This window comes from Beta vulgaris, chromosome 7 (genome assembly GCF_026745355.1).
Source record: "Beta vulgaris subsp. vulgaris cultivar EL10 chromosome 7, EL10.2, whole genome shotgun sequence".
NCBI lineage: Eukaryota > Viridiplantae > Streptophyta > Magnoliopsida > Caryophyllales > Amaranthaceae > Beta > Beta vulgaris.
Window position 1 is genome coordinate 77,436 of NC_079208.1, and position 27,794 is coordinate 105,229.

General features: G+C 36.5%; 3 protein-coding genes across 3 annotated transcripts; 1 reads left to right on the forward strand and 2 right to left on the reverse strand.

Moving 5' to 3' along the window:
- Nucleotides 1–919: 919 nt before the first annotated feature.
- LOC104898114 (NADH dehydrogenase [ubiquinone] 1 alpha subcomplex subunit 1) lies at nt 920–25,442 on the reverse strand. The gene is made up of 4 exons (XM_010685130.4): nt 25,425–25,442; nt 6,150–6,305; nt 5,931–6,038; nt 920–1,267 (listed from the first exon to the last, which is right to left on the reverse strand). The coding sequence occupies exons 2-3, from the start codon at nt 6,255–6,257 to the stop codon at nt 5,946–5,948; spliced, it is 201 nt and encodes a 66-aa protein (XP_010683432.1). The 5' UTR covers nt 6,258–6,305; nt 25,425–25,442; the 3' UTR covers nt 920–1,267; nt 5,931–5,945.
- Nucleotides 11,343–16,496, forward strand: LOC104898115 (KH domain-containing protein At3g08620). Its single transcript, XM_010685131.3, has 7 exons — nt 11,343–11,687; nt 11,786–11,874; nt 12,740–12,891; nt 15,170–15,286; nt 15,387–15,503; nt 15,623–15,766; nt 15,880–16,496. Exons 1-7 carry the CDS (start codon nt 11,602–11,604, stop codon nt 16,024–16,026), a joined length of 852 nt encoding a protein of 283 aa, XP_010683433.1. The 5' UTR covers nt 11,343–11,601; the 3' UTR covers nt 16,027–16,496.
- Nucleotides 18,647–27,364, reverse strand: LOC104898116 (short-chain dehydrogenase TIC 32, chloroplastic). Its single transcript, XM_010685132.4, has 10 exons — nt 27,092–27,364; nt 26,766–26,979; nt 26,602–26,668; nt 26,494–26,522; nt 26,186–26,394; nt 23,442–23,560; nt 22,696–22,791; nt 22,538–22,610; nt 21,618–21,771; nt 18,647–19,218 (listed from the first exon to the last, which is right to left on the reverse strand). Exons 2-10 carry the CDS (start codon nt 26,964–26,966, stop codon nt 19,048–19,050), a joined length of 1,119 nt encoding a protein of 372 aa, XP_010683434.1. The 5' UTR covers nt 26,967–26,979; nt 27,092–27,364; the 3' UTR covers nt 18,647–19,047.
- Between the last annotated feature and the right edge of the window lie 430 nt (nt 27,365–27,794).

Below are 27,794 nucleotides of genomic sequence, written 5' to 3' on the forward strand. Positions count from 1 at the left end.
AAATAAACACATATAGTGAATATATTTCAACTATAAAAGTTATGTTGATGGATTTCTTCCATTCCCTATATCTTTTAATCTTTACTCTTAACAGCAATTACAAGGTAAGGAGAAGCTAGAGTGAAAATAGATCTTTTTTTGTTTATTCGAATAGAAAAGATAATATAGTTGAAAGATAGAGTAAAATTACATGCATCCAACAAATGGTGTAAAATAGTCTAAAAGGAATTCAACCTTCATCGAACAAGGAATAAATTAAAAGTAACCATGTCTTTTAAAAACAGAGTTACACGAAAAACTAAAAATGTATGTAAAACGGAGGGAATATTTAGGCCTTGTTTGGTTGTATATAGGAAGTCATACTTCCTAGGAAGTTATTTTTTCCATGTATTTGAAATTCCTAGGAAGTGTAAAATTGTGTTTGGTTGATAATGAGAAATAGAACTTCCTATTTACCCAGGGGGACCTAGATAAGTAACTTCCTCCATTTTGGATGAAGTAGAACTTCCTAAGAAGTAGAACTTCCTAGGAAGTGCAAATTCCCATGGTTTTGCCAACCAAACAACTTCACATAATTCTACTTCCTAGGAATTTGCACTTCTCATGATTTATTTTGTCAACCAAACAAGGCCTTAGAAAACGTATTATGCTCGAACACAATAACACATTATGCAACTTCGCTCCCATACTCTGCTATCAACATGTGAATCGAGAAGCTCATCATATTGCATGACTTAACTCCCAGAAGCTTCGAAGCCTAAGGAGCAATTCATCGTTTTACATCTTCCCTGCTCAACAAAATAATAGTTTCTGCGTTCAACCTACTATATTGTTATTTGTGAGTTGCTTCTCCCAGGAAGAACAGGTAAATTACTAAATTCTCTAAAGATAGAAGATATACCAGTATCAACTTTCATGCTATAATAATTCTCAAATGAGAAACCTTTTTATCAATTTTATCACCAAACACTGCCTGTCCAATCTGTCAATTATTCAACAAACCCAAGAAAGCCTCAGATTTAGCTACAAATAAAAAGCGCATAAAATGATCAAAGCTCACAAGCTCCAGATCCCGTAAAATGATTACACAATCACAAGTTAAATTGGTTTCCTCCACCAGATTTGCCAATTCGACGCATGCATAGATACATCAACAAGAAAACAATAGAATAAAGAACACAAGTTGGTGATCCACTTGAAACTCATGGTTGGCTTTTCAAAAACTTGATTGCTCACTTTATTTCTTCAAATGCCCAACTAATGCATCCTGCACAATTTTAACATCAATAAATACATTAGTAAATCCACTATTGTTCTTAAAATGTGTCAACGATCGAGTACATCCGCCACGACAACCCCATACAATGGAAAAGGTTGCCCACAATTGTTAATTTAACACCTCAAACCACAAGCTCAAGCATGATATAAAAAAACCATATCCACTACAATCTTATGACTTCTCAAAATTAACGACAACATCATTAGAACTCGTGGAAATCACGTGCTTTTTTGGGTGCAATGGAAATCACATGTTCAGTTACAATGATTTTACAACATAATGCATCATAAGATTAAATGGCATATTCCATTTCTTTTACGAACATATTTCCACCCTAAATCGACACTGCATAAAAACTTATCACACTCACCAAATGTAGAGCACAACTCAAGGCATTGCTTGCGCCACTCACTTGCTCTCCATTAAAAGACTCCTAAATGTTAGCTAAAAGAAGTTGATTGAGCTAAGTGAGCAGAGCTTAATGTGTCCTCAATTAAACCAATAAACATGATAACACGTGGTCGGAGAAGAAAGCTTAAAGTTTCATTTAACAACAATGTCAAAGATTGGATCCCAAAAGTAGGGTTAACTCCATGAACCAAGTTTTTGTTTCCAATGGTGTCCACATTGTTCATCTGTTTCCATTCTTATCAAATGTTAAATGCTCCTCCAAATTATTCATCCAAACTATTTAGCCTTCCTTTACCTCTTCTAAAATCAGTATGATTTTAATTCAATCTACGGGACCGGTGCATCATCAAGTGAAAAACTCACAAGCACAAACCAACTCGACTTATTCTCTCTTATCTTGTTCTTAATAACCATAACTCCAACATCTTAGCATGTAGGTTCATTGTGACTTCAATCCCTTTGCGTATTCTCACACATCCATCTCGAAGTACGCTTCTATGCTACTCTAGTCATCCTAACATAGTCCCTTTTAAAAGCCCTACCTAGGAGGGTACCAAACATACAAACTTGTTTGTAAGTTAATGTAAATCACAAAGGAAAATTCGATAAGGGCAGTCCCAACTACGGCCCCCCTACCGTAAAATGTCCCAATTTTCGAATACTCCACAGCAGTCCCAACATTATGTCATTTTCATCAAAGTGATACTTGCAGGTTTACATGTAAATTAGATCACGTGCAGTTCACATGACTAGCACATCGAATACTCATTCCCATGCTTATACTCTCTTTCAATCACAACCTCAAGTTAAATTCTCAAAATTCGATCTCCGGGAAATTCAAACTACTCAAATTATATGTACGAAAAAATGGCGAAGGATGATGCACCATTGGATGATAAAGCGAAGAGAATGCAAGATTTGGTATCTAGCTTTTATTCATCAGATCAATCTTCAGTAACTAATTCAAATGTTTCTCCAAAGTATGCTACACTCGATACCATTAATTCACCTTCGTTTGATCCTAACCACTATATGAATCTCTTGGTACTTTCTCTCTCCTCTTTTTTTATTCTTTCTTTTTTGGTTTGTTTCATTCAGCTGATTTTTTGATGGAATTCTGTATGTTTTACATGCATTTTCCAAGTTACTGGATGCAATTTAGATTGATGATGCAAATGGTTTTCTGTTTTTTTTTTGTTAGTGAATTCAATTGCAAATGAAATGAATTCAACTGAAAAATCAAGAGAAAGATTTGTGGAAAATAAATAATTAAAATAGCAAAAGTGGGAAAGTCACTATCAAGAAATTCAATTGAACACAGAAGATGTTGGATGGATTTTAGGGAGAATTTTTGGAATTAGGGCTCGAGAACACATAAGTGTAAAGCTCTGCAGTTCCTTGGGTGATAGAGGTATGACATGCATGCTTTTGCAGCCAATCATGGAGAAGTTTCCATGTTCTGAGACATTGGGGGGGGGGGGGGGGGGGGTGGATAGTAGCTATAGCAATTGAAAATCGGAGACAAAATCTATCAAGAGAACTATAACTAAGAAAGAAGAGGTTGAAGAAGGTGTATTAGGCACGCTGAAATCTCGAGAAAGAAGGTGGAGAATGGCAAATTGAGGCTTGATAAATCATTCAAGACCAAACATGAAAAAGATGGTGATTATGAGGTAATTAAGGAGAAGAGAGGAGGGAGGTGATTTCACTATTTCGGCAAGTAACATTCACACCCAATTAAACCACACAATCAAGTACTCAACAACATGCGATTAGCGAAAATTTGACTATTTAATTAAACAAGGTAAGAAGAATTGGGATTTTTTAACAATTTATTGTTTTGGGTTGGTGGGTTGTTGCTATTCGCGTTGAATCGAGGCATGGTGGCGGGTGCATCTGTTGGTGGGTGGTCTGGGCCACCATCTCACTTCTGGGTCTAGCAAGTTGTCTGTCGATGAGGGAGAGAGAAGAACTGAGGAAGACTTGAAGAGAAAGAAAGTTAAATGGGGTTACTTTGAGGAACTTTGCAGAAATGGAAGCAGAGTGTGCAGGCAAAAGGTGAGATTTTTGTTTTTCTTAAATATTGGTTACTCACGTGACCAACTAGGAAAACAGCTGCATCCGCCACTGGGTTCAGTCATTAAATAAATAATTCCCTTCCATCTTTTATCATAACATTATATTCTCTCTTTCACACCACCTCTCTCGTCGGTACACAATTCATAGAATAAACAACTACTCTGAACTAAGACCCAACAAAACCATTCTCCTAAAACAATATGCCCAAAATATATAGGAAGCCCTTTGGCGGATGGAGGGAGTATTCAACCATATGTTAGACTCTTCATACAACGTTTATAGTACCATCCTCATGTTAAAAAAAACAAGCATTCCTTGACTCCTTCGAAAATTGTGTCTTTCTCTTTTTCTTTACCTATAGTGGTGAAAAACACCAGGTAATCTGAGATCAACTAGATTATCGAATTCGAGACAACTCAGACTCTAGATGGGGAGAAAGCTCTTATGCATAACCAAAGCTCGAAATCGATACTTGTGGTTAAGGTGGAAAAACTCACTAACATGATGATCCAACCCTTGCTCGTAGTAACTAACTTTCTCCCTATTACAAATACCACACCTCGCAATAGCGCACACACCACAACAAGCCAACAAACATATCATTATGAAGATTTCCTTTCCTTTTGATTCCTTATGTACATGTGATCATCTCAATGTCTGTTTGGCATGTGCAAAAAGGAGGTTACATATATTTCCTTTCCCATAAACCAACATTTTCTCAAAGACAAATACCTTACTTCCAACATTAATCACCACTCTATCTAAACTCTTTAAGTCCAAAGACATCACATGTGTAAATCATCCAAACATACTACATCACTCAAACATAGAGAAAATGAAGCACACAAGTCATAATTGCTTTGCTTATATGCTTGTTATTAGTATATGTGCTCCAATTTGCAGATCTAACGTTTCTTACTAAATTCTAAATGTAATAAATTTTGTAAATTAAGCACAACGATTCAATAAATAGTCTTTCTAGGGTTGTTAAGCAAAGGGTTCAAGCGTATTGGAGATGCTTCCCTAGTTCCTTCATGTTCTTGGACGAAAATCTATATATACTAAAAGTTGTCATTAGCCAAATGGATGACAGAACACATGTCGTGACACAAAATGAAGGCATAAAATTTTTTCAAACTACACTTCCTATACCATAATGAGTCCGTTTCTTATATTCCGAATAGGTCAGTCAGACGTGTATTTTGGGGTCCATGACAACAGACCCACTTCCATAATCCATTTTTCTAAGCCCAACTCTTTCCCCCGCTTTTGAAATTTATCCTTTCTTATTTCCCAAAAATGAAAAATCAAATCAAAGAAACAAGTGTGAGCCCAAAATTGACTATTCTATTCCGATACCCAATTTCTCTACCCAATCTTTTAAATCCCATTTTTCAATCGTTTAACTCATAGACCCATCACACTCGAATAACCCATTACTCACATACCAGCCTCCAAAAGCAAATTCAGTTTTAGATTTTACCACTCGTCAACCTCCCTTTACGAGATTCTACATCAATATTCCACCCAAACCCTATTGAAGAAATCAAAAGCTTCTTTTGTCCTAGTCAATTGAAAACCTTGGTGATAAGAAGCTACATAGAAAGCTGATGAAGCATCTTATTTTCCAAAGTGACGATAAGTGGATTGTGGTTTTCTATTGTGACCTTGAGGAGGAAGTTTGGAGAGGCGGTATTTAATAGAGTAGCCTAGGAGGGAAGGGGTAGTGTTGGTAATATACACTAGTCATTGAAAAGTGATGAAGAGGCTAGTATGATTGAAGAAGTTTAGTAATTATGTAGTGGAAAGCAATCTCTGTTGGCTGTTGGTGAAGGAAGAGAAGTTAGGTGGGAGGATTAGAATGTGCAGAAGGCGCAAATGAAATGATGTTGAGTAGTCTGTATGTATCTACCCAAGTAGCCGAGTGACATGATCCAAGGGACAATTGTCAATTGTCAATTGTCAATTGTGGTGTATTTTTATTATACAACCACAAGTTCCACAACCACAACCACAACCACAACCACAACCACAACCACAACCACTCAAGGAATTGGTCCAGTTAGATTGCAGGCAGGCAGGCAGGCAGGCAAAATTAGTATGGGTAGTAGTGGATGCAATAGAGAAGAATAAAATCGATAAAGGAAAGAAAAAGAAATACCAGAAAAGAGTGTATCTATTTGTTAGGGAGAGCAGAGCAAATCTCGACGATCTTCTTGTCCCTTCTCTCCATGGCCACATCCCATAAGTCGTTTCCGATGTGCTTGGGCTGCAGTGAATCAATAATCAATAATCAATAATCAATAATCAATAATAAATAAAAAGGGTATTGTATTTGTAGATCTAGAAGAAGAAAACAAAGAGAGAGATAGAGTTATACCCTGCCGTGATAAGCTTTGTGGATGTAGTACTGAGCGTTGCCCATAATACACATCATACCGGCGATAATACCCAGTGGAAGAGCTGCTTCAAGCCATACCATTCCCATCTTCTAATTCCGATTGATCTTCTCTCACTCTCTCTCTCTCTCTCTCTCCTCTTTTCCTCTTCTTTTCCTCTTTTCCTCTTTTCCTCTTTTCCTTTTTTCTATTAAACCACCAGAATTCAATCTATACAACCCTTTTCTCTTCTCAGACACACAGGCGACTCAACTATCGAAATCTCACCCTTTAGGCTTTACTTTCAATTTTCATATCAACTCCCTGCTACCGGCCCATTTCATTTTTTCTTTTTTTTTCTTGTTTGCGTGGAGGCCCATTTATTTAGGTACCAATACCATATACTATACTAGTCTAGTTTTTTCACGATTTCTTTACCTTTTGGGTTTTCCATATTCACATAACATCCATCTCCAATCTCATATGTTGTCTCATTTCCGATTTCAATTAATTACTCCCTCCCCAATCCCTTCTAATTATCTCATACTAAGGGCCTGTTCTCCCCAGCTTATTTTCAGTTCAGTTCAGTTCAATTCAGTTCAGCTCAGTTCAATTCAGTTCAGCTCAGTTCAATTCAGTTCAGATCAGTTCAGTTCAGTTCAGACCAGTTCAGTTCAGTTCAGATCAGTTCAGCTCTTGACAATACTTTTACTCTCACATATCACTATTCATTTCAGTTCAGTTCAATTCAGTTCAGTTCAGTTCAGATCAGATCAGTTCAGATCAGATCAGTTCAGTTCAATTCAGTTCAGTTCAGTTCAATTCAATTCAGTTCAGTTCAGTTCAGCTGTTTTATGCCGAAGAGAACAGGCCCTAAGGGTGCGTTCTATTCAACTTATTGGCCCTGAACTTATTGGACCTTATCTGAACTGAACTTATTGAACCTGAACTGAACTTATTGGAACTTATTAAACCTGATTGGACCTGATTCAACTTATTGGACCTGATTGAACCTGATTGGAACTTATTGGACCTTATTGGAACTTATTGACCTTATTGAAACTTATTAGACCTTATTGGCCCTGATTGAAACTTATTAGACCTTATTGGACTTGATTGAAACTTATTAGACCTTATTGGACCTGATTGAAACTTATTTGACCTTATTAGACAAAAACATTGACCATGAATAACATAAATATTACCACTAACGTATATACTACCCCTCAAATAATGATTATTAATTATCTCTTATGATAATTAATTTAACAAAAAGATTTACTATTTATATGTTTGCCTATACATAACTTTCATCACTAATATATCTAATAGTCTTGTTTTAATTTTATAAAAACTAGTAGAAAATCAAAAATTGATTTAACATTTATTGCTAACAGTTAAAATTGGCACATATAAAAAATTCTCACTTCACTTTCATTAATTTGAAGATAAGTAGATAGCATTAACATTTATTGCTAACAACTCCTTCCTTCATTTCTTCTCCTTTCTTCTCCTTTCATTTATGTGAATGTACTAGAAGAAAACATGTTATCTCTAACTATTTAAAGACGAATTGCAAAATATTGTAATTATAATTATTAGGAAAAATTGTTTTAATTAAGTCAACCTTTGCGTGGTCTTCCAATTTCAAGTCTAACTTTTGATTATTCCTAGTCAAGTCAACTTTGTAGCACCATTAACTTTAATTAGGTTAAATGACCGGTAACCTGATAAATTGGTAAATAAAAAATTTACCAATTAACCCACCCATTAACCACCAAAACTAAAAACCCACCCATTAACCCACCAAACTGAAAACCCACCCACCCCTCCTTTCCCCTTCGAATCCTGCGCCACCCCGTCTCCTACCGGAAAATGGTTCCCCTCCCGCCCCCCTTCGAATCCCGCGGCTCCTCCTCCCCCTCCCCTGCCGGAAAATCTCTCCCCCTCCCCATCCTCCTTCGAATCCCACACTCCCATCCCTTGCCGGAAAATGTCTCTCCTTCCCTTCCCCTTCGAATCTCGCGCCCCTCCCTCGCCGGAAAATCGCTTCCCTCCATCACCCCTCCGACTGCGCATCCACCATCTTACCCCAGCCCTTCGAATTGAATCTCGCGTCTCCCCACCTTCGTTTCTGCCCAGAAAGAAACCGATGCGGCTGATCTGAAGGACTACGCGGCTGCGGACTTCCGGCGAAAGTGAGGGAGGAGACAGAGACGAGTGCGCCGGCGAGAGTGATGGGGGGGAGGGGCGGAGGTGCGTGGGGAGGAGGAAGGGTGGGGGCGGAGGTGCGTGGTGGGGGGAGGCGAAGGGTGGGGGTTGGGGTGCTGCTGATGGAAAGGAAACAGGGGCAGGGGAGGGGAAGAGTGGGGGTGGGGGACGTTGTTGATGGGGGTGCAGGGGAGGGGAGGGGAGGGGAGGGGGGGGAGGGTTGGGGGGGGTGGGGGTGGTCTAAGGAAGAGGGAAAGAAAGATGGCAGGAGGAGGGGATTAGTGAGAAAATAAAAAAAAATTGCAAACCAGTCATTTGGCAACACGTGGCACATGTAACCTGTTAAATAGGTCACAAACAGGTTAAAACTCAATAGAAGAAAATAGCCTACAAGCCTAACTTGACTAGAATAATCAAAAGTTAGACTTGAAATTGGAATACCACGCAAAGGTTGACTTATTTAAAACAATTTTTCCTAATTATTATTATTATTATTGTTAACATTAATTATTTGACCACGATTATAATATTATTTAATAGCAATATGAATAATCAAATAATAGACAATAATACAAGTATAATACTATACATTGCGGTACTTAATAAAAAATTCTAATAATAACATAATCAGCTAATAGTAATATGAATAATAAAATAATAGACATAATACAAATAAATAATAAAATAATAGACACTAATACAAGTATAATACTATATAGTCATTGTGGTACTTTAATTAAAATTCTAATAATAACATAATCCGCTAATAGTGATATGAAATTATGATAACAAAATAATGGACAATAATACAAATGTTTATTAAACATTGACTATTTGGACCTTATTGGACCTTATTAGACCTGATTGGAACTTATTGCACCTACTTGGAACTTATTGCACCTGATTGGAACTTATTGGACCTTATTAGACCTTATTGGAACTTATTGCACTTATTAGACCTTATTGCAACTTATCTGAACTTATCTGAACTTATTGGACCTGAAACTTAATTTTTTAAGTTGAACAGAACGCACCCTAACTGTAATATTTTAATTTTAGTCATCAATCCGTTATTCTTTTCTATTATTTCTCACTTTACAACTATATCGCATGTCTTTATTAAAAATAATGAAGCTACAATAAAATAATACTCACAACCGTCAACCACCCCCAATCACACAATTTTGTTTATCTCTAAGGTTATAGACGAACCAATTAGCTCCCCTGCAACTTTGTGACATATGAATCGTGCAAATTATTTGGAAGTGTTTAGTTTAAAGTATTTAAGAAGGAGAAAGTAGATGAACACCTTTTTATTTCTAATCCCGTTTATGTTATCTGTGTGGTTCTTCTTTTCCCCTTACTTCGTACTAAGTCGTCCCAAAAAACATCTAGACTCTTTCATCACTTCCACCCTCACAATACTACATAAAGGTACAAAGTAAACATATATATATGACGATTTGTCATAAATTTTGTGTTTTACGATAAATAATCACACAAGGTTTACCCCTTTAGTTGTTTATAAGCCAATTTGAAGCTTCTGCCATCCTTTTTCAATAGCGATAAGCCGCGATTTCTAGTTTTTATTTTCTTAGTATTAGTTCATAATAATCCTCTTTTATCTCTCTTTTTGAGATAATTCTTTTTCCCAAGTTATGATTTCTTTGTGTTCCTTGAGTGAAAGTTTGAAGTTTGAGTTTGTTAGTATTCCTTTGCTTGAGTTTTGAGTTTGGAGTTTATGGTTACTTCAAATGCATTGATGATTTGCTATTCAATTTTCCAATTATTGGATTCTCATATGCTATTTACATGGTCTATTAAAGAGGGTTCTTCTTAAAATTACGTCACTATGATAGATGATTTTAGTTGGCTGCATTATTGATGCGAACAAGCAGGAAGTATGCTTTTATTGTCAACTGTTGTTGCGAAAGAGACGTGGTAGCTCACTGGAATACCACCCCGACCTAGGGTTCGAATCCTCATTCCAACAATATGTTAAAATATTATAAGATATTATAAGACTTGAGATATAACCTATGTCGAAAATCAAGTTTTTAAAAAAGTTGAAAAACTTGAGAAAATGTTTACGTACTAGATACTTGAAGGCAATATAAAAGGTCAGAAGGTCTGTTAGGCATTTAAAATATTATAAGATATTATAAGACTTGAGATATATCCTATGTCGAAAATGAAGTCTCTAAAAAAGTTGAAACTGGCAAGAAAATGTTTACGTACTAGACACTTGAAAGTAATATTAAAGGTCAGAAGGCCAGGAATTTCCATATCATTTATGTTTATTGATAAAAGTTAAGCATGTAATCTTAAGGTTATGAGGTGAAATTGTACAATACCATAAATAAGTGCATTGACCTAAATTGTTAAATGAAATACGAAATAGAAATGAAGATTAGTGGGCAATTGGGCATGAAGGTAAATATAGTGATAGTGATTGCAGTAAGAAAGAAACGGTGGTGGTTGAACTTTGAAGGGAGGAGAGCTAAGAAAAGCTAATGAGGCGTTGTTATTTAAATATGTTGTTATGAGTGAGGACTTGGTATTTAAATATAGTAGTTGTGAGTTGTGGTAGAGGATTAGAGGTAAGACTTAAGAGGCAGAGCTAGGTTCAACGCAACTGTACGAGTTACGACCGGTGTGTATAATATAATCACGGGTAAAGACCCTCCGCGACTGTCAATCTAATAATTAATAGAGAAAACTCCAAAAATCAAGGGGAAAAACGGCAAAAACCTAATCAAAGCGCATCGGGAGGGTTTACTGTTTACTGTTTACTGTTTACTGTTTACTGTTTACTGTTTACTGTTTAGTTGCCTCAGTCTGCTGCTAATTGCGGAGTATATTTCTCCAGTAATACTTTCACTTCATTTCTTTTTTACTTCTTCCTACAGTCTCCAGTAGAAGTAAAAAAAAAAAAAAAACCGGAAAAAGTGTGTTTAGACTTTAGAGTGAGTAGAGAGAGTTGAGTTGAGTGTTTCCTTTTTCTTACAAAAACCCTTTTTTCCCTTTTGTGTCTCCTCCTTTTCTTCTGCAACATAAAAAAAAAAGCCTCCACTACACCTTTCTCTCTCTTCCCTTCTCTCTCCGCCCCCTTCTCCTCTCTCTCTCTCTCATCCACTTTCTCTCTTATTTCCATCACCACCGTCAAACTCCATCTATCTATCCTAACTCTTGACTCTTGAGGTGCTACTACTATCAAATAAATAAATAAATAAAAAAGAAATCATGTCAGGTTTGTATAATCCGAACTTTTCACCGGCAAGAGCTGTATCTCCTCAGATTAGAAGTGCCGCCGCTGCCCCTGATGACAGGTCCCTTTATTCACTCTCCCTTTTTTGATTTCTTTTCTTTTTCTTTTATTTATGTTTGTTTGTGATAAAATTGACTTGGTCTAGTGTTTTGGGTTCAGTCAGTACCTGACGGAGTTGTTGAATGAGCACCAGAAATTGGGTCCTTTCATGCAAGTCCTCCCTATATGCAGCCGCCTCTTAAATCAAGGTTTTTTTTTTTTTTTTTTGGATCTGATTTTTCATTCTTCAATCTCTTTTTTGCTGCTTAACTTAACTTCTTTGTTTAACACTTTACTGCCAATTCGGATGGATTGATTGATTTTGCTGAGAAACTTGTAGTACAATGTTTTATGTTTGTCCAGGTGTATTATTATTATTTTTCATGCCTGCTTCTGCTTCTGCTTCTGCTTGCATCAATCTGATTCATCTGGATTCTCTTTCTCTAATTATTCCACTCACAACTATCTCATGTGTCAACACCACATGTCAAAAGATACTTTTTTTTTTTTTTTTTTTTTTTGCCAAACCTTGCTTTGCTGTTGTCACCTGTGAGTGTTCAATCACTCATGCTAATTGCCAGCAATACCTTTTTTTTTATATAGAAAAAGATGTCCACAATTTGCCCCTGACTTGTCTCATATCATCAATAAGATCTCCTTTTACATTTCATCCTGTCTCAAAGCGTTTCCGGACTCTTGTATTGGCTAAACTAATCTCTTTATTATTTTGATTGTATGTTGTAATAATTGTTAAAATCAAGGTGGCTGTGTATACTGATTTTGCTACCAAGGAGTTTGCCTATGAGAATGCAATGTCGTATGTCGTGAATCTGAAATGCTGCATTTAGAGGGATTTTTTTTTTTTTTTTTCATGTTTTCAACTTTTGGCTGTGTTTGTTCCCATAAGCTAGGAGAAGCTGTGTTTCTTTTACAGCAGGGTAATCCGTCAATGTAAATTTATATCATCTTGTGTACCTTCTTCGAACCACTCTAGCAACATTTTGGACCTTACTGTTGTCATTATGTACTTGTGGAATGCTTTCACCTTTGTAACATAATTTCTTATTGCTGCAGAAATATTGAGGGTTTCTGGTATGTTGCCTAGCCAAGGGTTTGGTGACTTTGACAGACGACAACATAGGAGCCCGAGTCCTATGGCATCTACAAATATAGTTTCTAATATTCATGGTGGTGGATATGGTGGATGGAACGGCCTCCATCAGGAGGTATTTTGTTCAATTGAATCCTGTTCATACATTGGATTTTTCAGATGCGACTTTTCTATTAAACCAAATTCTTAGTATCTGCTTTTGTGCTTTTTACTTGCCACGAGAAGCAGTTTCATGTATAGAAGAATTTATATGTTTGAGTGGAAAGATCACTGTAACATAATTCCCTAATCTCCCTGTTAATTGCAATCCGAAAAAAAGCGAATAATGGTCGTTTTTGGCTTATTTTGTGTGAATCGCAAACTGAAAAAGCAAATCATATAGCGCATTATGTTACACTGGGAAAAATATTAGCTAGTAGGGTTCCTCTCTCATCTTACGTATGTGCCCAGTAAATATGATCATCACCCTAGTTCTGAACTCTTTCAAAAAAAATATCATCTTTGCCTCTGAACTTTTCTATAGGACATATTTTTCATCTAGAACTAAAATAGCATTAAATAGGAAGTTGACTCAATGAATGGTGCATTATACTAGTTCAATGTCTTTAAGCCATCTATACTGCAACCTCTAATAGTATTTAAGTGTATAATTGTGAATTTAATATATTCTATATAGATTTTTATGAACCATATGGAGAGGCAGTTCATTTAAGGCTTTGAGCTCATGTTCTTAACATGGTTAGCTGAGGCAAAGAAATTATAGTGCCACAGTAGTACACATGAGTTGTGTTCATGGGTTTGAGGGAACAGTAATTTCCAGTAGGCAAATTGAGACGTGGCAATTTTGAGTTTCAATTCTTTTGGCATAAAAAGAGGGAGCATTTGAGACCTTTCAATTGGGGCAGAGTTGGACCTGGTTATGTGATGGCTGGATGGATGCCTTATAATTATGTCTAAGCTTTTAAGTTTGAAGGCCTTATGTCAAACACCTGGCGCATCTTAGCAAATGTTTATAAACAAAATGTGCTTATAAGCATTGTCACTTGGTCAAACAGAATGATCAAATTGAACTTCTTACGAAGTTGGAAGGTCTATTGCATTAGTACCTTTTTGTGATCAAAATCCAGTGCATGTTGCCAAGAGTTCATGGTACTGTGATTTTTGCTATTAGACTCTTTTTATGGAGAATGGACTAACTGTTTTCCTGGGGAACAAACTTGTTTGTTAGATCTCGTGGCAGAAATCTAGTGTCACCTATCTTGTAAACCTATGCTGTATCACGCCCTTCAATTATGTATGCATAAAGAGTGATCTGGGTGGAGGTGAAGGATTAGGTGTGTGTGTCGGGGGTTGGGGGTAGGGGGTGGGGTTGGATTTAGTCAATATTTATAGCTAAAATGGCACATGCTAATTGAGTAGGTGCCGAGAACAAGGACCGCTGTAGCACCAATAAGTAGAGTATGGAGAAGCAGAATGTATACCAATTACTATATGACTAGATGGAAGCAGAGAGAGATACAGTTGATGGAATCTCTCAGTAAGATTGTGAAGGAGGTTAGCGAGTGAAACATAGCTGCATGGTTTGAAAATATGGCCGGATCAATTCGATTTGCCTGTATTGGAACCTGTTTCACCTTTGGTGAACTGAATTTGACAGTTTCAAATCTGTGGGTTCAAATAAGCCCAAATTAATTTTCTTTGCTGTTTGAGTTAATGTGAGCCCCATGTGCAGCTGTTGTTAATTGAGCTGGATTTGAGGATTCCATGTTCATGTTTTCGGCTCTTAATTTCTGATTTTTTGCTGGTTAAGGAATGCTCCTAGACCGTTATTTGGCTTTGGATTACAATGTGCTTGAAAATTGCCCAATAGCTTTCTGTTGCTTCATGTATAAATACATTTGTCCAATATTTCCTATGTTATTTAAAATTCCAACATTATGACTTTCAAGCTTGCTAACACGCAACTTTGACCATTTATTTTTTTAAAATGTTTGTAGTCTGAAAATATTCATGTTGACAAATCCCTTATTTTGAAATTTTGCATTGAGACAAATTCAGTATCATTTCGTATAATTTAGAATAACATTGGTTTATATATGTCGGTTAAAAAATATGGTCAAAGTAGCGCAGTGAATAGTTTAAAAGTCAAATTGTTGCAATTTTTAGAAAACGGAGGAAGCATATGGTTATGGCATTTAAATTTAGGTCAATTGGAGATAGCCTCTATTACGGCAGGAGTAATGTAAATGTGCCCCCTACCCCCCCCCCCCCCCATATATGGGGGCCTCTTTAGAGGGCATAGGGGTAATGTTATTGTTGTCAGATGCACAAGCTCTTTACCGTCTTGTTTACCAACCTAATTTGGCTGCCGTAATAAATTTTGATATTTACAGAGACTGAGTGGTCCACCTGGAATGTCAATGGACTGGCAAGGGGCACCGGCGAGCCCTAGCTCGTATACCGTGAAAAAAATATTGCGGCTGGAAATACCAGTAGATTCATATCCTAATGTAAGCTCACTATTCTACTTGTACATTTTCTTTTGCATGAGTTCAAACTCTACACAAATTGAGTAGTGCGGAATTAGTGACCGAGTTTATGTGTGTTCAGTTTAATTTTGTCGGTCGACTTCTGGGACCCAGAGGAAATTCTCTGAAACGTGTTGAAGCATCGACTGGCTGCCGTGTGTACATTAGAGGGAAGGGATCAATTAAAGATCCAGACAAGGTAAAATCTGATGTATCTATCAGAAGTAATTGATTGCTTGTTTCTTGTAAGTTAAGTATTATCATAATGATTTCTTGTAGCTCATGTGCTATATGCTTGTTTTATTTGTTGGGTTCCAGGAAGAGAAGCTTCGAGGAAGACCTGGTTATGAACACCTGAATGAGCCGCTACACATTTTGATTGAGGCTGATATGGCTCCCAATATGGTTGACATAAAGCTGCACCAGGCTAAAGAAATTTTAGAAGAATTGCTAAAGCCTGTGGTATCTAGCTCCAATACCTTTAAGACTCGATTCTTAATTTTCATATCTTGGAATTATACGAACTCATTAAGAGCTTGTTGCTTATACGTTGTTGACCGCATGATAATTTGCAGGATGAATCGCAAGACTTCTACAAAAGGCAGCAGCTTAGAGAGCTGGCCCTGCTGAACTCAAATTTTAGAGAAGATAGTCCTGGTCCAAGTGGAAGTGTATCTCCTTTCAATACTAGTGGGATGAAGCGAGCAAAAACAGGACGTTGAAGAATTATACTTGTATTTATGAGTCATGGAGCTGCAATGATATGCGTCATGTAACGTCAAAGGGCTCACCTCCCAAAGTGTTCGATTGTTGATTGAGCACAACAGCTGCATATAGGGCAAAAGTTGGTGGTGGTGAGCTAATTTGATGGGTCATTTCCCGTCGGTTTTTCCTCCCTTACTCCTCTATTTGCCTTCTCTCGGTTTTTATTTTCCTTTTTTTTTCTAATCAATTTTATTTGGAGAAACAGTCTGGAAAGGGTAAAAAGGAAGAACAAAGAAACTATTTCCAAAAGAAAAAAAAAAGGGAAAGGTGATTATAGTGGTTTTTGGGTCAAGTTTCTTTTATTTTTGGGCACTATGTCAGGTTCGTTGTAAGTTGTAAGCTATTATATTCATTGGATTTATTCATGTGTTAGCAAACGTGAACAGTGTGGGTATATAAATATAAGTATTGCGCATTAGTTTTGGTATTTCGGCAGCCATGTATGTGTTTTGGTATTACAGGATGAGTGAGCTGACTACTGAGTAAATATGATTTAACATTAACTTGACGACTACCGTTCTCATTCTGGTAAAGAGGGTGGCCGGTGGGGGATTGTGTGGTATTATTATAGTTAAGAAGTTATGATAGGGGATGCGGCACTGGATCTGGCATTGGGTCGGTTAGCCATAGTATAAGCTATAGGTAGTCGTGAGTCGTGAGTCGTGAGTCGTGAGTTGAGTCGACAGTGAATATGAGTAATAGTTGTGTAGTTTGATTCAGATTTCATGGCGGAGGCTGGAAGCTAGTGAGTTGGCATTAATATTGGTTAAATAGATGCCTCAAATATTTGGAATGAAAATGCAAGGGGTAGGGTACAGATACAATGTGTATATATTTGGCCATTGGATTCCAAGTTTATTGTCATAAGAAAAGAAAAAGGTGGGGTGGCTGCTTAAGCTTAGCTGAGCTGGAATAGCTGGATCTCCTCTGTCTGCTTGTTAAGTTGAAATTAAACAGCGCACATTATTTGGTTTTTGTTGCCAATTCCCTGACCTCTTATTTTTATGCAGCCTCCTAGTCCCAGGACGCACAGATACACTAATTCTTTTTCTGATTTTAGTGTTGGACGTTGCAACTGTATTATCCTTCATTGCTTTGCTTGCTGTCCAATTTCAATCATTTTGTTTAACAGCAATTATATTTATAGCACAGTCAAAGCCGTTCAACCTCACCTACCTCCTTTTTCCTTTCTTTTCTTTTAATAGAAACTACTTTGTGTTTTAAGATCACATATTTTAGATGATTCGAAACTATTAACTATTTCATCTCAATTTTGTATGTCCACTCTACTCTGTTGCTTCTAGTCTTGGACATAGACCTTCGATTTCAACTTAATAAAGTATTGTTTTGCTCAAATGTCCCAATAACAAAAACCACCAATAAATGATAAAATGTCCTTATTTAGAGAAAAATAAAGGGATTTGGAGATGCTCTAGTTGTGTAAGGGGTTATTAGATACTTGTCAACTTTTTGTCTTTTATTATTTAGTGACATGATGAATTTTTCAAAATGAAGGGATTATATTCTAAACTGCGTTTTTTGATTTGGGTTGCCATCTAACAAAGAATTGCTCTATACACTTTCTTTGAATTATTGTTTTTCTTCATTTTGTACATGACATTGACGTTGATATTGTATCTTTAGGCATTTTAAATGTGTATAATATATTAGTCACGATTTTCTGGACCAAAAAGTGATTCTATATTAGGTTTATGGTCCAAATATGTGAGATACATAGATATATGAATGTGAAAAGAAAAGTTTTAACATGTTGGATTTTGATGTCAAAGAAAAAGAAAAGAATATATTTAGAATCTAATAGCTTTTAATGGTATCTAGTAAAACGAATGACAGTGTTGAAAAGAATAAGCGAAAGCTTATATTAGTGAGCAGCATGATTTTGACTTGGCTTGGGAAACAAAATTATAGTAATCGATTTTATAATCACCGCATCAGTGTTAAGTATGATGTATTGGATTGGAAATGCATCATGCATGTGGAGTTGGACAAATGACAATGCCAAAACTTAAAACATAAGTATTAATCTACTCCATTTCAGATATGCTTTGCTTGGTCGTCATGAGTTGATATGATGTTTTTTTTCTTTATTTAAGTTTCAAGAAAGAGGGGTTGGGTAAACATAACATGTACTAAGATACAAAATAATTTGGTCTCCTTAGACACAAAAGTGGTACATTCATCATTGCTCACCAAGTTATAATTGAAAGATATTGCAATCTCAAGTTGAAATTTAAGGTCATGGAATCAAATCTTACTTGACAAACTTTGAAATCAAAAGTTTCTCTCGAGTTTTCTATTTGGCAGACCATTTCTTCCTTACCAAGCCCCCCAAGAAAGAGTATGTTCAATACTCACTAAGACTCAAAATGATTGCTTAAGGGAAAAGATAGAACGGGAAGTATTACCAAAAAAGATGGAGCAATTAATTTGGAAAAGCCACACCATAAAGTAGTGGCATTTTATCTCTATGGCAAGTTAAGCCTCCATTAAAAGATAAAGAATTTATCAATTATGCACTCGTTTCATTCTCATTAAAGGAGTTTGAAACCTTCTACCAATAAAAATATTAAGATTTATATTTATATGCGGAACAACGAAGAAAAATGGAAGTATATATGTATTTTACATTGCACTTGATGACCACACAAATTGCGCCACAAACTCACAATGCCATGTCATCCAATTCAAAGTAAGCTAGAAGCCATCTCTACACAGAGAGGAAAAGAAGGAGAAACAATCTGCTGACTAGAGATCCCTGTAATAACAAATTTGACACAATATCTTGACACATCTACTGCTGTTATGAGTGCTTAAGTGCATTCCTAATCATTCTTCAACAAAAAGACATGGACCGATGGACGGATTCCAAAGGAAACAATTTATGGAAATATACATGCCAAATCACTCAATTTATACTGAAAATTTTCATATCAACAAATTATTGTATTTATTTTTGCTTACCCACAAGTAGATACTAACGTGGTAGTTTTATCATAAGAATGCTTCAAATCCAGAAATATATCAGAAGACGTTTCCCATAATCTCTCTGCAAGCACAGTGTCGTGGGACAAGGGGGAAGACTCGAGCGTCCTACCTTCGCCACCAAAGAAATACATTCCGGAAGTTTCCTAACGAACATTACCACACAATCAGATTAACATGAACACATCTTTGAGTATCAATATAAGTTGCATACATACGACTATAGAATTTTGTCCAGAGCATCAGATTATGGTGTATGTTATTGGCAGATGATTGAATGAGACTGAAGTAGGATCAATTTATAGTCGGAACTATAGAGGTCAGAGCCATAATGTTGAGGCTTTAGTTATGGACAAGTTAAATCGAGAATTTAAAGAGTAAATCTAGTGCCAACAAAGATGGGGATTGAAGTGTGCTGAGATTGAATGGGTCGAAGTTAGCTATATCAGGAAAGCTTCACTATCTGAGATCTATAATCGGAGATATAACTCAAGGATTCACGTCGGTCAGGAAAAAAGGAGATTATTATAAGAAACACCGAAAGTAATGTCCTCTAAAAGTGATGGGAAGATTTTGATAGGGTTGCTATCAGCCCAATCTACCATCCATGGATCAGGAAGAATGATATGATAAAGTAGATAGTGGGTAGAATCAACCTCGTAAGTCAATATCAGCTTTATCTTTCTTTATCCTTAAATCAAACTAAAAAGAAAAGACATAGAAATTCAGGGACAAAGGTAGGGGATGTTTAGATAACCATCATGACTTTGCTGTAAATGTAAGCTTCGAAACTCATGTAATGAAGGCCCTCCCTTCTTTTCTTCAGAAACCTAGTTTCTATCTCTGTCATCCTTACAAGGGAATGATGACCTGATAAAGAGATTCTCAAGAATCCAAGTGCTGGATTCGACTATCTTTCCTATTCAAATAAATCAAGTAAACCAACCCTAACATAGCTGGCTTTTTGGGTGCCGCGTCGGTATAGGTAGGGCAGCTCATAGAAATTAAAACGTTCACTTGCTGTTTAAGAAAGATCAAATTAAGAAGGTGAGTGTACTAGAGATGCGTAAGCTAACGTGGATGTGTTGTTACACAAGGAAAAGATAGATTTCGCATTGACAAGATTCGCATGAAAGTTGAAATGCAGAGATTGAAAATAAGATAAGGAAGAAATGTCTACATTGGTTAAAGTTCATTGTTGAGAGGTAAATGCTATGGTAAAAGAGAGTGGAGAGTTCAATGCATCACCTAAAAAAGAACTCAAGGGACGTCGAGGAAGAATTGAGGGTTCAAGAGATGATAGTGCTTAATAGAGAAAGGAATGGAGAGAAAATTCACACGGAGACCCTACGAGATGATGTCTCATGTAAACAACTCCTTGTTTGGGATTTAGCCTCTATGTTTGCCTGGACCAGAAAACCAATGCACAAGAAAAAACTGGTTACCTCATTCAGTAAACACAACAGCATTTGCATCACCCACTATGAGAAAACCAATAGGTAGCGTCCTTTATATTTATTCTTATCTTCCCCCAAGGAGGAAAATCACTATATGAAGCAACGAGGACAACTAGTCATCCATCCAAGTATTTAAAGAAAAAGGAATGCGCCAATCATTCTACTGATAATTTAATCCCATCTATAAAATCCCAAGGCATAAGACCAAAGCAAAGACCAGGTATACAATTCTTACCACATGACTTACTGAGAAATCTCATTTCTGGAAAATAGTCATACAAGAAAAACACCAAAGGATTCCCCTCTTATGAGTACCAACATAAAATGTGATCATTACATCCCCGCAACCCCAGAATGTTTTGTGCCATAATTATGTGCCTAGTCAAGCTGCCAAAATAGATGGTACCTAGTCCTCACAACCAAAAGTCATGGAAACGGCCTTATATGCCTCAAAATAAATATTTAGATCCACAGGGAATCTGACAATTTGGATATGTTACTTCTGTGTAATTCTACCAGCAAAAAATCTGGAAAGACCCAACATCCAATAGTATCATATCACACATCTTACAAAGAAGGCTAAGGTTCTTCAAATGTGCGTTTTGGCAATTCTGTGGTTCAATCAGCAGAACAATTCATGAAAAAGGGGGGGGGGGGGTTTCTCTATTTTTTCTGTGATATCAGGTTCGTTAGGGTGTGTTTTTTCATCTGCATTTGGCTTATCACTTACATAACTCGTCCGAACTTATTGTTGTTGTGAATTAACTTGACTAGCTCTTATTGGAACTTATTTGAGCTTATTAAAACACATCTGAAGTAAGTTTTTTTAAGGTGAAGAAAACAAAGCCTTGACGTTCCTCCAAATATATCAGGGGATTCACCAAGTGATTCCTTTTAAGCAACAGTCTAAGGCGTGATTGGTACACTCTGCAGGTGATAGTACCTGGTTGATTGTGCCAACCACTTCTTTACATAATACTGGATTCGAAAAAGATGTCTGTGTCTGTCTTTGTTAACTAAAATTACTCCTCTTACAATAGAGAGACCAAGTTCCAGAAGGATGTGGTAGCAAAGTACAACAAACTTACAGGTGGAGCAAGGGCTGCATCCAGTATTGAGCTGACCCCTTTCTCAGGAGATTGCAAGATTCCCAGAAGTTTCAAAACCGCAAATGCTAGTTGGGAAAGACATTGTGGTAAATCCCTCATAATGTTGGTTTTTACTGCTCCAGGATCTGCAACACTACAAAAGGAAGAGAAGAAAGAAACAAGACAACAAGTGGTGATTAGCATTATGGATAACCACGCATTTGTCACTCATCTTACAAGCTGGTGAAGCAATATTGACTAGTAAGCAGCAACTCTGAAGTTGCATTTAAGATTAACTTTAATTTTTCGACCATGTAAATTTGTAAACTTCAACAGCTAAATGAAAAGAAAAAAAAAAGAAACTAAGATGAGAGACTTATCCATCATAAATTTTATTACCCATAAAACCCATGTACATATGAAACAAAAGTGGAACAAAAATTGGGATTCAAGAGATAAGACAACGGCTAGAGGCAAAAACTAAGTGACAAGCAGAGAACTAATACCAAAAAACAAGTAAATAAAACTAATACTCTGTATATATTTAAAGAAAAAGGCAGCAACAGCATTGTGTTTAACTCATCCAAGAAGAACAAAATATAACTAAAAGCAGAACAGAGACCAAGTCTAATTCCTGTATATAGATTATAGACAGCTAAGATGCATTTACAAAGTAGTCTTCCTAATTGCCATTAATCTATGCATTCAATTCTTCCTGTTTGGCTGCAACATATAATTAAGGAAAACCAATGTGTAACTGTCCTCCTAAGTTCTATGACATAACTCAATCAAGCTCTAAAACTAAGTTCTATGAGAGCATAGGAACCATACTACATTGTCAAAGATAAGCAATCAAGTACAAATTAATGAACCAAACACAAAATTCTATATGCTATTTCTATTAGATACAGAAATCTTACTTGACAGACAGTTGAGACACTTTATCTTTGCAGATTCGTCGATGAAGCTCATATGAAAAAAGCAATATGCACACTGCCAATAGATACAGATGAGTTGAATTTAATACTGGCCAGATAATGTTTACCCACCAAATGATGTCTAGCAAAAGATGGCTTACATTTGGAGCGTTCATATAAATGGGCAAATGGATATTGCTTGAAATCTGGGAAGGATTTTCCAAAAACAAACTCCTTATTTACCTGCACATCATTTACTGAACCAACAATTGATGAAGGCCATAAAATTAACATTAAGAACCACATCTGGGGGGAACTAGGTATTTTGCAGTCATGCAACTAAGTTGGTTTGTGGCATTGATTACAAGACTTGGGATTCTAGTATTTTCTTGTATTGTATTCTTGTTAGATATGAACATATGGAAGATTGTATTGTCGAATCCCAATTACGTTAGGACTTAGGAAATCAAGTAGGCCTAGATTATCTGTGAGGCCTGCTAAACTCCCTTAGGGAGGATATATCAAACGGATTAAGAGTACTTTATGTGAGAACAGATTAAGTTACAGTACATTTTATGAGGTCATTAGTTAACAATTCAAGCCTTAAATTCATAGTAGAAGTTATTGTTATTTGTTATGGTTTTACTCTAAATATCCTGACAGCACTACACATATCAATTATATCATGGAACCAGGTGCATGCAAATTGGCTAATAATTTCAAATTTATTTGGCCAGAAAGGCAATAAGAAAAAGAGAAACTTTAAGGAAGTAGCTAATAATGGTTGTGCTCATTTCAATGCATTTTATCAGCACCATTGACATATCTGACATAAACAAAGATGTAGATGAGCCCCATGCATTACGATATGAGGAAGGGCAGAACACACTCCGAGTAATATGCTTACCACTTCGATGTGTAAAAGATGAGACACTGACTATACGTGATGGAACAGGACTGTCCTCGAGTAATGGTAGTAAAACCTTCGTGAGACAAAAAGCCCCCATGTAATTTGTCATCATCATCCTAGGAGTGGTTACAAAAAAAGCTCATAAATATAAAACATTGTCCAACTGATTACAAATATTTCTACAAGGCTTTGAGGAAATTGAACAGAAAACAAGCAGGTTAACATATTGTTTTCAAGTAGGAAAGGGTAAATCTTCAACTCTCAGTGAATTTTATGCTAATCACTTTGAAAAAGCAATGTAACGAAATTTTCTACTCTATATTCATCATCATGCAGTTTAGGATCAGCATTGATAATTTGAGAACTGAACATTCCAACTGAAATTGCGTTTCACATCCAGGTTCACCTAAAAATTGAAGTTGACGTAGTTCATGTTCCACCTCCACCTCTTTTAGATTCATCACAGGAAAAAATTTCAATGTCCAATAGAATCATCAATGTCCAATGTTTGGTGAGACATTACCGAGAGCACTAAATTCATTATGGCATGATGGCAGTTCGAAACAGCTGCAGCGCCTTATTTTGGGATCACAATTGGGCTCTGAAAAAGCCACTTTCTAACATGGTCACATTCAGTCACAGCCATACAGGAGAGATTCCTCAAGAAATTCAAGGAGCCATAGTTAGTGAAATGTGGGAGGTACCTTCAGGATGGTAATGGGTATTTCTGCAAACCTATGATCTTGCTATCAATAACAGCAATAGAGATGCTCTTCTGGGATGCTCTCTTAATGGAAAATTATCCATCAAATTTGCCACGAAGCTTAATTGTAAAGACCAAGATCAGGAAACAGATACGTTATGAAATCGGTTTGGAGTGCACCAGTTCAGCACCAGATACAAAAATGTTGTTATGGCTCCAAGAGTATAGTGTTATCAATACTAATAGAGTTAAAAGAGGGCTCACTGATTATTCTGCAATGTCCCCATCTGTGATAATGAAGAAGAAACAACACTACATATAATCTGAGACTGCCTCAGTGTAAATGATTGAAGGCTCAAGCCGGGAGGAGTTGCACGCACTCACATTTATTGACCGGATCTGTTCAAGGGTTTTAGAAAGGAAAGACTCTGTGATGAGTGGCCTATTTATTTAACAATCACATCATTATGGACTTGAAATTGGTTTAATTACCTGTTTTTGGGGAGAGAAAGGGATATACCTGCGTACTAGACAGCTAGAAAAGACTTAGTTGCTTGTAATGTCCTTCCTACAAAAGCTAAGGTTCCATCCGTTGGCTTCCTGCACCCACAAATCGAGTAATACTCATCACCGACGCTCAGCAACGGGTTCTCAGGTTTCGCTGGTAGTGGTAGTTTGGTCCATTATTATAGAGGTATTTTATGAGCTGGTTTATCTGCTCAACATGGATTTTCTTCTCCATTCAAGACTGAATTGTGGCCTGATTTAGCATGGGAGACAGGAGCAGAATAACTATTGTCAGAATGGACAAAATGCTACTTGGGTCAAATGTCTCAAGGAAGATGAACATAACAACAGTGTTTGGATCAATTTGCTAAAATATTGCCAAGAAAAGATAAAGACTTATGAGTGGAACATTGTTAATAAACATAGTTACAAGGAAGCCAACAAGCCAGCAGACTAGCTAGCAAAACAAAGTATGCTCGACAACAAAACTATGAATATACTATACCCACATCCATAACTCAAGAAGCTCATTTATGAAGATAGTTTTGACATCGCTCAGCCACATTTAGTTCATATAATTGTTTTCCATTTTGTTAGGGTTTTCCCCCTTCTACGCACCACAAAAATGGGGGCAGAACCTAATAATTACTTTTTACAGCATGAAATGAGAGCTATGAGCACATGAAAGGCAGTGCTATCACATCATAGGAGAAAGAGAAAGAGAAAGTGAAAAACAACAATGTTCATCACTTCTCACAGAAGATCCTCACTCTCTCCTCTTTTTCTTTGCAAAATTCTCAGAAGATCGTTGCTTTTACCTCTCAAGCACTACAAGCATAAGGGTAAGTCTCTATATAAATATCGTTGAACCTATATTAGATGAAACAGTTTAAATGCATGGCATGCAACATTCGAATTGTCTCTCTCAAACAAAGAGTGTGTTGGATCTCATTAGCTCATAATGCGATCTCAGTTGGCTACCTACCAGGCAATCAGTAGTCATGGAGCATTTCCAGTTCCTCGATAGTAATTATTAATTTAAGATACAAGTTGTTCTCTCACTAGGTAGAGCCTACCAAGAAGTGAAAGATGACATAGTTGAAAGGACATACGCATGAAGTATGAACTTCTGTTAGTGCTTCTAAGTTGTGGCTAGTGATGGTTAATTTACTTCCTTACGTTTAGGGCCTTTTTTGTAAGTTATTTTCATCAAATCAAAGATCATGAGTTGTTTCCTTAAGTTGATGATTTGGGGAGCTCCGTATGCCTACAAATTGGTCCTATTTGATACTTGGAATTAATGAGAAAATAGCAGTAACTCATTCTCTATGAATATCTGTTCTCTTTGCTTTAAGTTATGATGGCAAATAAACAGCAGGGTGCTTGGAACAACTATTTTAGTTTTTGGAGATCTAGCTTCAGCTTTAGCACAAGGAAGTAACATTAAGTAAACTTGCATTCTTTCCTTAGTATGAATCCATTATATCAGAGTTAGGATAACAAAAAGGAGGTAAAGAAAAGACATGCTTACTCATCAAAACCATCATCAGTGGCTCTGTATGATGTTGCGAGTATTCCTGCATTGTTGATCAAGAGTTGGATTGAAGGATGCATATTCATATGCAAAAGCCAGTGCATGAAGGAGTTTCTGAACTTGATAATGGATGAGAAGGATGACAAGTCGACTTCAAATGCTTGAAGCTGAGCATTTTCATTTCGTTTGCGGATATCTGCAATAGTCTGTGAGACAGATATATTAGTATTAGTTAAAGGAGGGAAGAAGGTTAAGCAAAAGTTGGTGGAAAAGTGAGAATGAAGCTACATTTCCAATAAGCTAACCTGTGAGAGAAGATGACCTGACCTTCCAACTGCAATGATGTAGCAAATGAGGCGTCAATCAAGCATAGACGCGTAAAAAGACGAATAGGAAGAAGAGAGGGAGAATACCAAGGATGACAAAGAAGCCGAGTTTAGAGAGAGCTTCTGCAGCTGCAGCTCCAAGGCCTGATGTTGGCTGCAATCAGAGAATAGTTCTTTAGGGATATGAGACAGGCAGAAAAGCAGGCATAGTATATATATATGGAATATACAAAAACAAGAAGAAAGGTTACACCAGTGATAACGCAGAGTGGTGTGTTGGCAATAGCAGTTTGCCGAGGTATAGGATTAGTGGACTTGTGACGCCATAGAAAGAGAAAGAGAAAGAGGCGCATGTAAGAGATTAGAAGAGATAGTGTCCACAGCACACCCATTCTCCATAGCTCAATGCAGCACATCAATTTTACAACTTTGTATATCTCCTTCAATCCCATTATTTCTTTCACACTGCAATTCAATCACAATCACAAACAAAAACAAAAACAAGCAATTCAATCAACATATACTAATGCTGCAAATCATAATTGTAATGCCATAAAAATAAAAATAAAACACTGACCAACTGAAAACACCGCCAAGATTAAGATTAAGAAAAAGAAGAGGCCTTTGGGGTCAGCACCCCAAAACCAACAGTCTATTAGATAGAATGCCTAATCTAGATGGTCACGAATCACGATTATCGGGTCTTCTCCGGCGAGCTTCTGACGTTCTTGTGGGAGAAAGGGCAGTTTGAAGATGGTGCGCACGGGTGTATTTACAGTATAATGAATTTTCTAGATGCTGAACTGTTCATCTCCTTTGTTCGTTAGTTGGAGTCTCTCCTTTGTTCATTTAGATATCAATTGCGATGTTATTTTCATATTTCTATAAATCACTATTAAGATTTTTACTAGAAAAAAAGGAAAAAGAATAAGAAATTAAAATGCAAAATACAATAAAATGTTTTTTTTATCAAATGCATAGATCTAATATTTTATATTGTCGATTTCGCTTTGTAACTTGTTCTGTCTTCATGTACGAAAATTGTAAAAAATGAAATTTTTGAAAAGTTTGATGAGAAAGGTTAGAGAGAAGTCTCTGAAAATTTGTGTGGAAAAATGAAAGTAATGAATTCAAAGAATAGGTTTTATGTTTTTCAATGTTCATTGCAGATCAACAAATGTTCATTTCGTGCGTTTTTGGTTTAATGAACCTGCGTCTTATGCTTTGAAATGTTGTGTTTGTTACCATTGAACCTTGCTGAGCTAGTGTAGCTCAGTATC

What these genes read in the sequence shown, in the direction of transcription:
- LOC104898114 (XM_010685130.4), bottom strand. Translation starts at nt 6,257, where the DNA reads ATGGGAATGGTATGGCTTGAAGCAGCTCTTCCACTGGGTATTATCGCC. An exon ending in ACAAAGCTTATCACGGCAGG is followed by an intron (nt 6,039 to 6,149) that starts GTATAACTCTAT and finishes GATTCACTGCAG; the next exon opens with CCCAAGCACATCGGAAACGA.
- LOC104898115 (XM_010685131.3), top strand. Translation starts at nt 11,602, where the DNA reads ATGTCAGGTTTGTATAATCCGAACTTTTCACCGGCAAGAGCTGTATCT. An exon ending in GCCGCTGCCCCTGATGACAG is followed by an intron (nt 11,688 to 11,785) that starts GTCCCTTTATTC and finishes TTTTGGGTTCAG; the next exon opens with TCAGTACCTGACGGAGTTGT. An exon ending in CAATTAAAGATCCAGACAAG is followed by an intron (nt 15,504 to 15,622) that starts GTAAAATCTGAT and finishes GTTGGGTTCCAG; the next exon opens with GAAGAGAAGCTTCGAGGAAG.
- LOC104898116 (XM_010685132.4), bottom strand. Translation starts at nt 26,966, where the DNA reads ATGGGATTGAAGGAGATATACAAAGTTGTAAAATTGATGTGCTGCATT. An exon ending in ACTGATGATGGTTTTGATGA is followed by an intron (nt 23,561 to 26,185) that starts GTAAGCATGTCT and finishes AACCACTCCTAG; the next exon opens with GATGATGATGACAAATTACA. An exon ending in TTTATATGAACGCTCCAAAT is followed by an intron (nt 22,611 to 22,695) that starts GTAAGCCATCTT and finishes ATCTATTGGCAG; the next exon opens with TGTGCATATTGCTTTTTTCA.